Raw genomic sequence first — 17287 nt, forward strand, 5'->3', positions numbered from 1 at the left:
AGACATAGAGAATGTTACAAAAAAATTAAAGTACGGTGATGGTACTTTTCGATAGTGATATAAAATACAGGGTGTTTCATTTAAAATTACTGAGAAAATAATGTACATACTTGCGTTTTGACTCACCCTGTATTCAATATAAAGAAAATTTTCAATATCGATTATTTATGAAAATTTTGACAATAAAAAAATATGGCGTTAATAAACCATTGCCGTTGTGCTTATTTTTATTTATACAGGGAGTTAAACTTGTTACGATTTTCATATAAAATTGGTTATAACTTTGTAAATACCCTGTATAACATACTAAACCTTTATATTTTTGTAATGGAGAAGTTAAGAAGATTTTGAATATGAAATAAAATACAGGGTGTTCCATTTAAAAAACATAACTTTGATCTGTCACTATGTTATCGAACACCCTGTAACATTCTAACTAATTTTGTAATTTGAAGTTCAAAGTTGGCTACAATTTCTGTTATAACTTTTATCGCTATCCATTAACGGATATACGGATCGCTATAACGGATCTTTACCCCACTAAGCAATCACCCTGTATAATAGCAGTTAAATATTGCAATGTTAGCTAGTTCTAAGCTATTCTGAAAATTTCAGGTACCTAGATAGCCTAGGACCATTTTTAAACTGAATTATAAAATTTGCGGAGACCGTGACAACAACCAAGCCAAAACGTTTTAAAAATGTACGGGGTGCTACTAAAAAAATTTAAGTTAGGGGTTGTAACTAAGGGAAGAATATTTAGGGGATGATTTTCTCTACGCCATGTTAAAGTGTATTACAAATGGAATAGACCAGTTTTTGTCCCATTCGAAAATCTCTATTCGTTCTAGAGATATAGCCTGGATAAATTAGTCTGGGACACCCTGTATTGTTTCTCCATTCGGCTGGCATTTATCCCTGTTCCATCATTGTATTAAATAAACCTGTTAGCCGACTTGTATCTGTCTCTCCTAACCATGTCCATACTTCCCCAGGAATATCATGTGGTCCAACTGATATTTCTTTCTTTATTGTTTGGAGTACTTGAACCATTTCCTCATTTGTTTCGATGAGGCAAAATTTCGTTTATATTTTTAATAAAAAAAAAATTAAAAACAACTTATTTAAACTATTTATTTACAGCTATTCACACACTTTTACTTTTTTGGCAGCTTTCGCTTTAAAGTTGAGCCCTAATTTGTACTGTACTTCGTCCCAATTTTTAGATGCTATATCATCCGCCTTCTCACGTCCCTGTTCCAAAATTTCCAAGAGTAACTGAGGTTCTGACAAATATCCTGATATTCTTTCTTGAATTGGCGTCACGAAATTTACTACCGCATCTGCTACAACGAGTTTATACCTGCAACAAAAAAATTCTTGTTAAAGAGACAACTTCCACAGACATGCTTGAGAAACATATGGGCAAAAATCTCAACTTAGCATAGGCGTAACCAGGGGGGTTTTGGGGGTTATAACTCCCCCCATTTGAATGTACTTTGAGCATACGCGTAACACCATTAATTACTATTCCATACCCCCCAGAGGGGGGTGCCCGTTGTACAACTAAAGTAAAACATTACACACATTAGCAGAAAAGGAGAGAAAAAGTTTCAGTTAATATAACTTACTCTCCAGTATTGATATTTTTGGCGTCCTTGCATATATCTTCCACTGATTTATTTGTAGCAAAAGAATGTATATTTATAAGATTTGCTATACCTGGTCTTCCTTCGGGATCGTAAGTGACCTAAAATTATATAAAATAAAAATAATCAGAAAAAATACTCTATTCAAGAAATTAACACACCACCTTAAAAATAGGTCATTTTTGATGACTCGAATATCCTAAACCTGTTGTCCGATTTAAGTGATTTTTTAATATGTTATAGCCTTATTTTAATAATGTCCCTGTAATAATATTGTTGCTAGACATTGTATACCAGGTGTACCAATCAAACTGTGTTTTTTCTCAAAATTATCGCAAAAGTCTGAAAATATTCTAGCATTTGTAAAATACTGAAATTAAAATCCAACTATATAGTCCTGTCGCCAGGGGGGGTACAACGGCCTCGTTAATTCAGATGGACTTACTCAAGTTTTTTTTATGTATTTTGACCCGTAGAACACGAATTTTTTGGGTAACAGTTGATCCGGATGTCGATAAGATTGTTATAGACCAAGAACTTGAGGAATCAAATAACAGCGATTTTTGGCAAAACAAAACAATATTTTGTATTTTTTGGGCCATTTTAAGTAAAAAATATTTCTACAAGTTTTTTCGTAGGATGCACAGTTTTCGAGATAAACGCGGTTGAACTTTAAAAAAATCGAAAAATTGCAATTTTTGAACCCGAATAACTTTTGATTAAAAAATAAAATAGCAAGTCTGCTTACCGCATTTGAAAGTTTAAGTCAAATTATATCGGTTTTGATTATTTGCATTGGTAAAAATTTATTTTTTTATTGTTTAACAAAGCTATAAACACGTAGGGTTTCCCGTGCTTTTACATGCGTTTTAACGCATGTAACGTAGAAATAGTCTTGATTGCACTAGTACCTATTCTACCTACTCGTTCGATTTTAAATGAGAAATCATAGAAACATCACTCACGCACTAGTTGTTTGTAGCTTTGTTTAGCAATAACACAATAAATTTTTAGCAATGCAAATAATCAAAACCGACATAATTTGACTTGAACTTTCAAAGGCGCTAAGCAGAATTGCTATTTTATTTTTTAATCAAAAGTTATTCGGGTTTAAAAATTGCAGTTTTTCGATTTTTTGAAAGTTCAACCGCGTTTATCTCGAAAACTGTGCATCCTACTAAAAAACTTGTAGAAATATTTTTTGCTTAAAATGACCCAAAAAATACAAAATATTGTTTTGTTTTGCCAAAAATCGCTGTTATTTGATTCCTCAAGTTCTTGGTCTATAACAATCTTATCGACATCCGGATCAACTGTTACCCAAAAAATTCGTGTTCTACGGGTCAAAATACATAAAAAAAATTTGGGTAAGTCCATCTGAATTAACGAGGCCGTTGTACCCCCCCTGGCGACAGGACTAATAGCTTCAGGTTTTCTTAACATTCTGTTTTTTTATTGAATTTCTTATGTTGGATAATAAAAAAGTTAAGTACTTTAACAACTAGCAATGTTTGTCATCAGTACAGGGTGTGCGACAAATTTTAAGGAGTAATTCTGCATGAAAAAGAAATAACAGTTTGCTTTATAAATGTATATCCGCAAATACTTCGTTTCCGAGATACGGGGTGTTAAATTTTTTCTTACAAACTGACGGTTTATTTATTGCTCTAAAACCGGTCGAGATATGCAAATGAAATTTGGTGGGTTTTAAGAGTTAGTTATTGCGCATTTTTTGACATACATTAATTGTAATTCTTAATTATTAGGTAAGAATTTTATATTCGCCATTGGCGTGCATACAGGTAATATGAATCGCGCCTAAAGAAGTATAACTTCAATAATAAGTGTACGTACCTCTGAATTGAAATCAGTTACAGCTTTTTTAATATTTCTTACAATATCATCCGGCCTGTCTGTTAAACAAATTCTACTTTTAGGATCAGGATCAGATTTCGACATTTTTTTGGACGGATCTCTTAAACTTCTCAATCTTGCATATTCAGAACCTGTAATTTTAATAAATTTTAAATATCGAAACATTAAAGCAAATAAATATAATTATAAACTTTTACTAAAATTACCATTTTTATTATAACTTTTATACAGAAATAGCAATAAGTAAAATACAGGGATGGGCATGTCAGTTAATAAAATTTGCATATTAAATAAAAAGAAAAAAACTATACAGAAAACTAGTTTATTGCTTTCATTATTTATATATAAAAGTAATAATTATAGTTTTAAAGTTATTGTTTGTGTATAAAATGCAGACCACCTTCCTCGATGCAGCTATGACACCGCTTATTTATTCCTTTACAGGTTTTATCAAAGAATTCTGGGTTGTTGCGAATTGCATCGAATTCCTCTTGAATTCTTGATTTCAAATGTTCAATATAACGTAATGTGGTGGTGAACACTTTGTGTTTAGAGTGCTCCCCACAGAGCAAAATCGCATGGAGTTAGGTCGGGTAACCGTGCTGGCTACTTAATTCTTCCTCTTCTTCCTATACATAAAAGTAATAATTATAGTTTTAAAGTTATTGTTTGTGTATAAAATGCAGACCACCTTCCTCGATGCAGCTATGACACCGCTTATTTATTCCTTTACAGGTTTTATCAAAGAATTCTGGGTTGTTGCGAATTGCATCGAATTCCTCTTGAATTCTTGATTTCAAAGGTTCAATATAACGTAATGTGGTGGTGAACACTTTGTGTTTAGAGTGCTCCCCACAGAGCAAAATCGCATGGCGTTAGGTCGGGTAACCGTGCTGGCTACTTAATTCTTCCTCTTCTTCCTATACACATGCCAAACTTGGCATTCAGGTATTCGCGAACTGCAAGTCCGAAGTGCGGCGGAGCACCGTCTTGTTGAAAATAGCTAATATCTGCAAACTCCGGATTATTTTCAAAAGTACCCTTTAACCCTGCTGTCCCGTTCGAGTCAACTACACAAATGTACTGTTCGGGTCAATATGACCCAACTATGGTTTACGCTCCTTAATCGGAATAAAATAAGCTAATGGTGATAAATAAAACTTTACTAACAATAAATTATGGTTAACTAAACAAAAATTATGTTATTAATGTAACTTAAACCTTCTTAACAAAAACAAAAGACATTTTTTCTTTCAAAAAAGCCTAGTAACAAATATCTACAAAAATTTAATTCAGTTTACAACTGGGACATTAATAAAAAGAATGGATTTTACAAATATGTTTGTGATGTAATCCAATATAACAATTTGTCTTGTCATCGTTTTTACGGCAAGTTTACAGCGTGTTCGTTTAGCAGGCGGAGTTAGATTTAATAGACGGTTCACTAGCATTTCCATCTTGTCTACTTGTTCATTCTCGTGTCCTTTTTGCCAGTTCGTAAGAGCCTTTAGTTATTGGTATATTTTTTCTGGAAATGATGACTAGATTCATTAGTTTTTTCCCAATTCCTCAAGAAAAATTCGCCGTTTTCCCAATTGATTGGTATTCCATTGGATATTTATTGATGCCCATAATACGAACGCGTTGTAGGCAGAAATGTCCAGTAGATTATAAAAAACAATCATTGGCCAGCGATTTATCTCTTCTCACATATATACGTGCCAACAAGCTAATCTAGAGTATCCATTGCTCCCTTATTGGAATTGTAATCTAAAATAATTTGGGGCTTTTTCATTTGATGAAAATGATGCATGATGCCTCGATTCATGATGCAAAGTACTCATAAGAACAACATTTTTATTATTTTTGGGAATATTGTCAAATCTTGCATGAAGCAAAAAAGACGAGCTATGAACTTCTCTATTCGCGATTTTTGCTGAAAGCTCCGGTTTATTTTACTTATAATCCCAGGCGTTGTATCTACTTTGTTTTAGAAGAAATTTTCCCAAATTTTACGATGAAAAAAAGTTATTATACACGTAATATTGTGGCATTTCAAATCACTACTCAAGTCACACATCACACGCATTTCTGTATAGATCTTCAATTTTAGAGCATAAGAAGTTTTACTGTTCATAATTACATAAACCCTAAAGTTTTGTGCCATATTTCGCTGGCTTGCTGGAATATACCATTTGAAGGGAGAGCGGTTGCCTCTAAAGGCAACTAGTTGCTTATCGACGGTAACATTTTTATCAGGGTTAAAAGTTCTGTTTACATTTTCTACCCATGTTTCATAAATTTCACGTATTGCCGCAAGTTTATCAAAACGTCTTCTATCCTGTCTAGTAGTTTTGTTATCAAAACGTATTACTGGCAAACTTTCTGTAAATAGATCAAGCGACATTGTTGATCTAAATATAGTACGACCCGTTTCTTCATTCCATAAACTTTTAGTTGATTCACCATGGGACTTATAAACTCGAGCTAAAAATAAAAAACCAATGTATGCTTGGAAACCAACTTTATTTATGTCTTTCCAGTTGGTTCCAAATACATGCTGTCTGTCCATGTTGGTCATATTTATAATTTGGTTTGCAACATCGTCCAGCTACACTACAGTTGATTTTACAAGTTTTAGCTTGCAGTAACCTGTTTTTATTTACAGACGTATGCGGCTGACAAACACACAGGTACTGCTAATATAGAATACTGCCAACTAAACACACATACACAAGTAATTTTTAACGGTTTAAATACTCGGGTCACATTGACCCGAACGTACCATAGGTAACAATTTCATTTTTATCAAAAAAATCAGGAAGTTGATTGTTTATCTCATATGCAATTGAAAGACCTCATATTAGGTAATAAAGTCACGAAACACCAAATCGTTACGCCGCGTAATAATTTGTAAAATAAGAAATAAATTATTTTTTGGGTCAAATAGACCCGAACAGGACAGCAGGGTTAAATCAATAAGCAATTCAAGACAATTTTCTGCGTTTACGCTGCCTTCAAAAAATACGTCATTTAATCGGTCCGTTTAGTTTGAACTGCGCCTCATCACTACAAAGAATTTGCTTCTAAAATTGTCCGTTGTCTTCTGCGCAAGCAGTATACCACTCTCAAAATTCCAGTTTACGGGCAGTGTCCTTAAACTTCGGCGATATAACTAATTGAAGCGATGCACGAACTGCGGATTGCTTGTGAGTCGCAACAAATGTTTGAGCAACGAGTTCCATATTTTCGTCTATCCTACTGCGCTGGGCGTCTAATACCTACCCACTTTGTTGGAACTTCTTATGAAAGTTGTAAACCTGCCTTGTGGGTACAGGCCTATTTGGATGCTTTGGGGGAATTTATTGAATATCGTCTGGTAATCCAAATGATATCGCAGGTACGCAGTCAACAGACAGATTCGTTCTTCTGTAGTGTACTTGACACATGCTTGGGCTGTGCATGGCCATGGCGACGTGAACAGGGTAACTGACAATCGTAAAGTAACAACATGTGCCACACTATCCATTTCTCATCGCATCTATTCGGTACATGATACTATAAATAACAAGATAGGATCTTCCCGTAGCGCAAATACGTCCGAGTTCGCGCATCGCATGACGTAACTGGAGACCTAAATTTGAATTCTTGTTGTTAGCTTACAACCGCGAACTAATCGGATATCATTCGGATATTACGAACTTGCAGGTCTCCAGTTACGTCACAACTCGCCTTTCTTCAGGATGCGCAATATATTATCTTGTTATTTATAGTATCATGAATGATTCGTCCCCACTATTTTTGAACCGCGCAATATATTATCTTGTTATTTATAGTATCATGAATGATTCGTCCCCACTATTTTTGAACCGCGTCAGACAACGTTAACTGAGTTACGACACGACTTATGCCCACCCCTGCCCACATTATTTGAAGATCTTACCTGCGTTACTAGACAAATAAACCTCGTATTAAATTAACGGTTGGCTGCGTCGACTTTCTCGTAACGCACGGTGGCAAATGGGGTATACGGGACATATATGCCTCGTAACGCACTCAACGCAAGTTTATAAATAAACGCAGCCAAATAAAGCAAAACAAATGAAGTCGGATTTATATTTTTAACTTAACTACTGATGCTGTACATGTACATCAAGTAAAACTTAAAAAGAAGAATTGACATATCGACAATGACAAGTGACATTATGACATCAACTTCCAAAATATTTACATTTTATAATTTTAGTGATTAAAAAATGTCCGAGTACGATAAAGTTCGAATCGGAAAACTGGTATTAAAAGGAGAAAAACAAAAATCGAAGAAACGCAAACACAAACCTAAACAACAAGAGGAAGAAACGCCAAAAGTGGATGTTGATAGTGCAAAACATGGAAACTGGTGGTCCATAAAGAAAAAAGATGAGATGGTTGGTCCTATAGCTATCGAATTCGGTGCCCATACATACGTAAGAGCTCTAGACAACGGGCTTTTTACTCTAGGAGCCCCCCACAGGGACGGACAAGGACCCTCTCCGGAAGAAATCTTAACAGCCATACCAATAAACGAAAGAAAAATAGCTTTCAAGTCGGGGTACAATAAGTATTTACGAGTAGAGAAAAATGGAAGTGTTACTGGGAGATCCGATGCCATAGGAGCCATGGAGCAATGGGAGCCTGTATTCCAAGATGGCAAAACAGCGTTAATAGGTTATAATGACTGCTTTCTCAGCGTAAGCCCTGAGGATGACACAATCATTGCTGATGCAAAGAAAGCTGGACCAGAACAATACATTACTCTCAGATCTCAGACAGTTAAGGAAGAAACTAGTGTGTCTGAAGTTGCCAACGAGGATCAAGGAAACGTAAAGCAAATTGAGATAAACTATGTGAAAAAGTTCCAGAAATTTCAAGACAAGAAAATGAGAATTTGTAATGAGGGCAGTAAGGATTTAAAGAAGGCCCAACGGGATGGTAGTCTACATGAATCGTTGTTGGATAGAAGAAGTAAAATGAAAGCAGATAGATATTGTAAATAAATTATGTAATAAATATATAAATAGTGGTTATTTATGTACTACCTTTCACTGGGAATATGCATATTTATTTATTTGAATGCTATGCGGGAACAACATTGTAACCTCCAATAGTTTCACATGTACGTTTTCCATAGAACAACATTCTCTATCCACAAAATAATGTACTGCTGAGTGTGAAAATATTACGAGACTTTACTTTAGGCGTCCTATAGTCTATTATATTACCCGCATAAAGATTCCTTTTTAAAATATGATCAATTATAACCTGTTTTGTTCAATGTGTCGACAAAATCTGACTTGGCATTTAAAACGTTCCAGCATAGCATTCATTAATTAACTGAATTCATTTACAAATGTTTTAACAAAGTTATGCCTTAACAATAACAAATTTTTAAAATTTCAAACATCTCAGAATAATAAACTATAAAAAACTTTAATGCAACTACCAAGGGTAGACAAGCATTGTGGTCTAAAATAGACCACTTATTAAAATTAGTGTTATCAAACAGCACTGAAAACATTTCTGATTGTTGTTGCTACTAGGTACTTTAAGACTAACGAGTGATAACAATTGACGACAATCTATAACAGCATTAATGACTGCAGGAAACATAAATCTAACGATGTTTTCCTTAACTCATGTATTGGTAAATCCAGACTGTCTCTTACACTGTTAGTCATATTTCTTTCTCCAGTATCTACTCATAAAAGCTGCTATTCTCACAAATTTATTTTGGACCCTTTCAATATGTTCAATGTCAATGTAACAGTTGTATGATGAAAAGCATACAATTGAACCGTATTCTGTACTCTAGAATGGGCTTAAAGAGACCACAATAAAGTCTTCTAAATGTTAACAAAGACAGGTCTACAGATGTGTGTTAGATAAATCCAAAATTATATATACAAAAACACTACAATAAAGTGTGTGTGGGGGAGAAAGATGGCATTAACTATGAATATTTTTACTATAACATTGTTGTAAAAACGTTAAAATTTTTATCTTTGACTGCTTTATAAAGTTAATTACAATAATGAATATATATGTGTGCGAATAAGATAAGAGATTGCTAATTTTAATCGGTAGACTAAATGTTGAGATGGATCCAGTATGATTCTTTATGGTATTTTATAATTACTATTATTATTATATGCTTGAGCCTTTCAGTGTGGAATTAAATAGTAGAGAGTTGCCCTATGCAGCCATACTTTGAATGTAATTAAAAGTTAATGTGACGAGAGCCCACAGGTGTGCCTTTTTCATTTATCACAAATAAAAAAGTGCACAGTGCCCTTTCTCCAACCAAAGGGCTAAAGTCGCTATTTCAATAATAGTGAGTCACTGAAGGTTTTCATCTCCGATTTCGTTGAACCTTCATCGATTTTCATGGAAATTGGTGAGTATTTAGAAGATAATTCAAGGAACAAAAGTGACATGATGCCAACTTGCGCTTTTACCCTGGGGGTGGATGCCACCCCTTCTCGGGGGTGAAATTTTTTTAATAAAAACAATGCCAGAAATCAATAGAGGGGCAACTTCTAAGCAAAATTTTTTATATAAAGTTATTAACATAAATCAATACTTTTCGAGTTATTAAATATCAAAAATTTTATTTTTTCTTAACAAAAATGCATGTTTTAAAGCTGTTTTTCACGTATTACTCAAAAACTATAAGCTTTTGTAAAAAAACTATTATTACCAAGATACTTAATAAAAAATGTAATACACTACCCACTTAATGAACTAAACTAATGTTATTTCAAAGTGAGTTATGGGTAATTGAATGTATATTTTTTTCGACGAGTACTCAAATCTAAGTATTCAAGCTTACATAACGGAAAAACAATGCATTTTATAGAATATACTTGTTAAGCACTTGTCAAAGTACTTCGGAGTACCTATCAAATGAGCTCCAGTAGAAGTTAATAGCATCAAAATTAAGCAAGTTATGATGAAAATAAGAACCCTTTCGATTTTTTTTTGGAAAAAGTGAAAAATAAAGCATACGCCATTTCCACAAAAATTAAAATTTGTAGTAATCCTCACAAGAATTTATTTAGGTTGACATAGTTAATGATTTCAACAATTTTCACCGGTTTAGAATGCATATTTTTGAAAAAAGATACAATTTAAAAATATCAGAATTTTTAAAATTATCGTACTTTTCATTTTCTTTTGATAATAACTCCAAAAGTACTCGAGTATACGTATATCGATCGATATACGTAAAAAATGATATACATATAACTAAATTTTAGTTTTTTCTGTTCCAAATACTTTACCCATTTTACTATTTCCGTAGAGTAAAAAATAACCGAGATAGAAACGTTTAAAATTTCAATTTTGCTGCGAGAACCATGTAATCGGGGCCATTTAACCTTTTATTGAAGTTACTTCTTTACGGGCGTAATGACGGTGAAATTTTATACGGTAAAACCTAGCGACCGGGCGCATGCGCATTATAACTTTGTTCTGATTGGATGTTCAAATGACATGACAAAAATTATCCAATATGGCAGCTGTGGGACTGTGGTTTGGTTATAATGTATGCTTGTTGCGTTTTAAAATTTGTAGGAAGAGAAACAACAAACAAAAAGTTAGTTAATGGTTATACTGCCTTTTTAAATAGTTTTCATATTATATTTTTGGACTTATTTACATAGAAGAGATGATTGTTGCATGCCAATGTGAAAGCTCATCAAACTGTGACTAGTATGAGTGGCGCAGATCTCGCTTATTCAAAGCTAAAGAATCTTTCACTGGTAAGTGTTTTATAAATAGTTGATCAAATTTTGTTATGATATTTGAACATAGCCACTTTGGACGACGCAAGTGATTGCGAAATTTATTAGTCGTTATACGGGCTCCGATACCTACCTTGAACTTGAACCTACCAAAATATAGTATTTTTACTACAAAAGCGATATTATGTAGGTCAAAATTGTTGACGTAAGAGAACTGTGTCAAAACATTAGAATGTGACTTTTCATTATTGCCATGTATATAATAAACATGGCAATAATGAAAAGTCACATTCTAATGTTTTGACAGTTCTCTTACGTCAAAAATTTTGACCTACGTAATATCGCTTTTGTAGTAAAAATACTATACATAAGTATAAGTAGTATCCCAGATAGCACAAGTACGTTTTATGGACATCCAATGGACGTCCCGCTAAGGTACAATGGACATCCGATGGACGTCCAACGAATGTCCAGAGTTCACAAAATTGGACGTCCATAGAACGTCCGCTACAAACGTACATTGTACGTTGTATTGAAGCTTTCAGTGTACACCTTATGTACATTCAATGTACGTCTTATGGACATTTGTAGGGCACTTTTCAGAAAGAAATCTGGTATCTATAATTTTGTGAATACATAGCAAAAAGCCTTTATAGGAAATAGTTCCTTATAATACTAAACTTATACTTAAAAATATTACACAAAAGACCTTTTTATTTCTCTTTACTATAACTTCATTATAATATATACTTTATTATAGGAACTAGGAACTTCATTAATGCACGACTGCACTTGCACGATAAACAGAAAACACAAATATATCACAGGATGTATTTTCATAAAAACGAGATTCAGATAATGACGCCCTAGGAAGCATGCACATTAAAAGAGGTTTAATCTCTGTTCTGTTTCTGTTCCAAACTATTTTTATAGTCAGTAACGTTGTTGTATATTACAAGCGCGTTTGCCATTCTGTGAATTATCATAAATAAACCATCCTTCAGTATTCCACAACAATTAACAGCGATAATCCCCTAAAAGTACCTGTATAATACTACCTTTCACGACCGATAGCGCGAAGAGCGACAACGTTGTCAAGAAGATTATCATTTAGTTTGTATTGGGACTTAATATAATAGTCGCGTTTTGTGTAAAATATCCATGGACCACAAATGGATGTCCAATGTACGTTGAAATCCAACGTCCAATGGACGTCCCGTAATGTACGTACATAGTACGTCCAGTTTTGGTCCATGGACGTTTGGACTTTAAATGTACGTTATATGGACGTACATCGGACGTTGTGTGCTATATGGGATGTAACACTTTTATTTACATAATTTGATTACCATCAAAATTTCTATCAATATTCACCTAATATATTGTTTTCTTACTCTATGTTTTGTTGTATTTTTTCAATTCTAAATCATTTCAATTCAAAATCAAAATAATTTGATTTACATAAGTTAAAAATGTCAAAAGGTTAATCTGTTTAGTTAGACGATCTTCGCACATAATGAAAAGCTGTCTCTGTGGCGAAGTTTTAATGCGAGTGAATCCCAATACAACGCAAATACCAGCCGCGTGGTAAGTTGGTTCGAATCCCCCCAATAGAAACTTTTATTTTTTTTATACATTTTATGATTGTAAGTATATTTATTATATAATTTTATTTTCAGAAAATACGTATTTAGTTAAAAATTTTTCCGACAATCAATGTTCAGAAATCATTTGTGGCATTTTTAATGTGTTTGTGTGTGTTTTATTTTTTTATTATTTTAATTTTTGGCACTGTTTTAATAAAAATGTTTGAGAAGTAGTAAGTATAAATTAATTTAATATTTAAATAAAATATAAATAAAAAGTACATTAATTTCGTTTATAATCATATAACCATATAATAGAAGTATAACTTCTTACGTGCGTACAAAGTACACACACATTCTTTATTGTTAAAAAAGTGAGAGGTTTAAAAGACGAATTTCGACATTTTTTAATAGCTCTTGGAATCTACTTTTAACTAGTTTTTCGGTGAACCTGATATCTTAAAAATGAACGGAGTTATTTACAAAAAAAAACAATAACATTTTTTGGAAAAATTTTTAAAAGATACATTTTGAAACATTTTAGGTGCATAAATTTTAATGCTATCAACTTGTTCGAGGGCTTATTTGTTAGATATTTCTATGAACTTTGACAAATGTTTAATAACTTTATGTTATAAAATGCATTATTTTGCAGGTATTTAAGCTTGAATACTTAGATTTGGGTACTCAACGAAAGAAATATACATTCAATTACCTATAACTCACTTTTAGTTAACATTGAAAGGTTTTTCTGGTAAGGAGTTTATTTGATTTTTTATTACAATTTGATTTTTTGTTAAAAACATACATTTTTCTCACGAAAAATTAAAATCTTTAATAACTCAAAAAGTTTTGATTTATTTTAATAACTATATAAAAAATTTTGCTTATAATTTGTCCCTCTGTCGAATTGTGGAGTTATTTTTAATAAAATAATTTTCACCCCCGAGGAGGGGTGGCATCCACCCCCAGGGTAAAAGCGCAATTTGGCACCATGTCACCTTTGTTCCTTGAGATATCCTCTAACCACTCACCAATTTTCATGCAAATCGATGGAGGTTCAACGAAATCGGAGGTAATAGCTCATATCCACCTTCAGTGACTGCACTATAATTGCATGTAAAATTGCAGTATCACCTACATATACATTCATATCTGACCTGATATTAACAAAAATACCTGTTGTTAGTGCATGCGGAATAGGGAAAGTTTCGCCAAATTTTTTATTAAACATTCTAGCTAGATCTTGACTAAGTTGAATCTGTTGAATTTGATCTTCTCCCACTGGAACATGTGTAGCTCTTAAACAAAATAGAAGGTTTATTGCTGTTTGACATTACCTACTTGGGATACTGCTTTGACTTACTTGTATGCCAAAATATCTGCTGCCTGCAAAACTGGGTATACAAACAGACCTAGGGGTATGTCTTTCAAATCTTTTGATTTTTCTTTATATTGGGGAAGATGTGCTAATCTAAAAAGATTTTTTCACTATACAATATTTAATTTACATTTACAATAAAAATTAAAACATTATCAGCAATTCTATATACAGTGATTTGTTCATTGGAAGGTAAAGTCTAGGAAGAAGTGTTTTACCCAAATTACAATAATAGCAACCTTCACTACTATAATTTTCAAATTGCTCCAGAAGTATTAACCCACCAGTGGACAGGTTAAATAAAATTTCATTATATTTACATATCGGTGAGGCCCACAGACATATAAAACTTAGATTGCATGCTGCAATCTAAAAAAACTGTCTCCCAGTGTGACAGAGAAAAATATTTGTAAACAGGGTAGGCATCACTGTCTAATCAGTGGGGTTTATATAATTGGCGGTAGTGGAAAAGTCATGTGGTCGACAAACATAAGTCGATTAGAAAGAGATGTATACCCTACTTACACACATTTTTCTCTGTCGCACTGGTGGAACAATTTGAGATTGTAGAATGCAGTCTGGGTATTATATTTATATGATGAAGCCTAACAGGCCTCACCCGTCTGCTGGAGGGTTGAAAGGAGACCAATTCGTCGGCTTATAGACATAAAGTTGTATTTCAGAAATGACTACTTTTCAGCAGACCTTATTTAATGTTTTTAAAAAAGTGATTTGCATTTTGTAACGATCTGTAGTTTATTCTCAAATTTTTTGTTCCGAATTATTAATCTTAGAAATGTTTACTTTAAGGTAATACAATCATACCCAACAATGGATAAATTGTGTTCTAAAATAACAATATTTAGATAAAAAGTGGTGGAGATACATTTTTGTGTCCCTAAATGAAACGTTTATTATTATAGAGACTTACTGTTGGGATCAGTAATTATTTGTTGCTATAGTATTATAATCTCATTTTACAACCTAGGGTTACCCAATTTTCTAATAATAATAATAAAAGTAATAATCATAATTCGCCAAAAGATCTTCGCCGAAAAGATCGCCAAGTACAGAGATCTGGAAATTCAAATACGAAGACAATGGAGAATGCAAAGTTCCCAGACGATACCTATTGTTATGTCTACTACTGGAGTCATTCCGACGAACCTCCTCGAAAGTATAAAAAGGCTGGGTCTAAATGAACATCTTTATAAGACCATGCAGAAAGCTGTACTACTCGCAACGCCCAGATGTGCACGAAAATTTTTGGGAGATACACCTGCATACCAAGTCACCTAGGGCTTGATAACATGGAAAGAGTCCCACCAGAGCTCAATCCTTTTGATACCGTAGGTATCTGGGATGAGTCAATTTTCCCCTTAGAGTGAGTGTGAGCCGTATGGCTAAATCTAAATCATAATTCATTTTATAACTTTATTTAAAATCACAAAATAAAAGTAACCGACTTTAGATATTGATAGAACCGATAAACAGTTTTTTATTAATTTTTTTAAATAAACATCAACTTTGAAAACACAAACATTAATTTTAATTGTGTCAATCATTTTGCACACCTGATTGATTGTGATACGCTCTGCTGAAGAGTAGTCATTTCTGAGATACAATTTTGTGTCTGTAAGCCGATGAAATTATCAACTTATTAACTTTTTCACGCCTTCACAGTTGCAACAGAGCTGGAAATGCAACAGGCCACGCTACCAAATATACGAAACAAATTATTAAATCCATTGTTGCTACCTGCAACCACTATTCAATGCAATAAAATTTATGCCACAAAAATTTAACTCAATATCATCAGTCAAAACATAGGATCACAGAAATGTAAGACCACTTACATTTCTGTGACACTCAAAGATTGCTAAGAAATATAGTTATGAAAACTCCTTACTGGGGTTTAAGGTGTTCAGAGAAATACAATTTTGTGTCACTCAAAAGAACTCATTAAGGTAAGTTCAATGGTGTAGATATCTCAAAATGGAAAAAAATGTAGTTACATTTTTGTGTCCCTAAGCAGACATACATAAATATAATTTATATTTTCTTTATTATACTAAGAAAATGAGGACTTTCAAAAAGATGCCTTGATCCAAATATATAAAATCTTAAATATTTAAATAAAACTGGATAACATTTTCAAATAAATGTAACTTAACATTTTACATGCGAATGGCATACATATGTGAGCCACATAGTGCCTCCACCAATGTGCAGATAGCTTGTATGTACGCAATTGAATAAAGGTACTTCTAAGATGAAAATAAGTTTCAGTTCAGAGTAATAATTATTAACTCATACATCTGCACGCAATGTGGTAAATTACCTAGGCATTGTGCAAATACATCCTAGGCACCAAGACAATTGGGTATGCACAGCCACCTTTGATTGCTGAAATAAAATTGTCCTATTTGGATCTATGCCACAAGCCAAAAGTGTAGCTGCTATTTCTTGAATGTTCCTCGACAATATCTTCGGTTCCTGAAAGTTCATAAAAACCTATGAGTGTACTTCATATGTACCAATAGACTTAAATCCTTACGTGAGGTAATGTCATCGAATGGAGGTCTGCTATTGCAAGTATGACATGTTCTCCTTGGTCTTGCAATTTTACCCATTGTGCAATAGCTCCTAAGTAATTTCCTAAATGTATAGCTCCTGTAGGTTGAATTCCAGAAAATATGCGTTTTTGGTACTTGGTTTCAGTTTTAATACTCTAAAAATAAGGTAATGATTATACAGAAGAGATGAATTCACTTTATTTTACTTTTGAACAAAATAATCTTTTTGAAAATTTAGGAAAAAGTTTATTTCTAGCAAACATTGGATGGCAGTCACGTACTTAAAGCGCACTACTTAAATATCCTTTAATCTTTATATTTTCAGTGTGTATGTGTAAGAGCTAGTTTTAAAAATAAAAAATAATATTATTTAGTTAAATTTGAATTATTTTTTCATATATTTTTAGGTTATGGGCTTATTATGGTGATGAAGAAAAAA

The 17287-nt window shown here is 33.0% G+C and overlaps 2 protein-coding genes across 2 annotated transcripts; one reads left to right on the forward strand and one right to left on the reverse strand.

Moving 5' to 3' along the window:
* Positions 1–1120: 1120 nt before the first annotated feature.
* Positions 1121–17283, reverse strand: LOC114327563 (tryptophan--tRNA ligase, mitochondrial). Its single transcript, XM_028276237.2, has 8 exons — positions 17055–17283; positions 16830–17003; positions 16614–16768; positions 14258–14365; positions 14071–14192; positions 3504–3655; positions 1632–1750; positions 1121–1363 (listed from the first exon to the last, which is right to left on the reverse strand). Exons 1-8 carry the CDS (start codon positions 17109–17111, stop codon positions 1144–1146), a joined length of 1107 nt encoding a protein of 368 aa, XP_028132038.2. The 5' UTR covers positions 17112–17283; the 3' UTR covers positions 1121–1143.
* On the forward strand, positions 7643–8594 carry LOC114327564 (protein FRG1 homolog). Its single transcript, XM_028276238.2, has one exon. The coding sequence runs from the start codon at positions 7781–7783 to the stop codon at positions 8558–8560; it is 780 nt and encodes a 259-aa protein (XP_028132039.1). The 5' UTR covers positions 7643–7780; the 3' UTR covers positions 8561–8594.
* Positions 17284–17287: the final 4 nt, after the last annotated feature.

The sequence above is a fragment of the Diabrotica virgifera genome, chromosome 8, assembly GCF_917563875.1.
Source record: "Diabrotica virgifera virgifera chromosome 8, PGI_DIABVI_V3a".
Classification (NCBI taxonomy): domain Eukaryota; kingdom Metazoa; phylum Arthropoda; class Insecta; order Coleoptera; family Chrysomelidae; genus Diabrotica; species Diabrotica virgifera.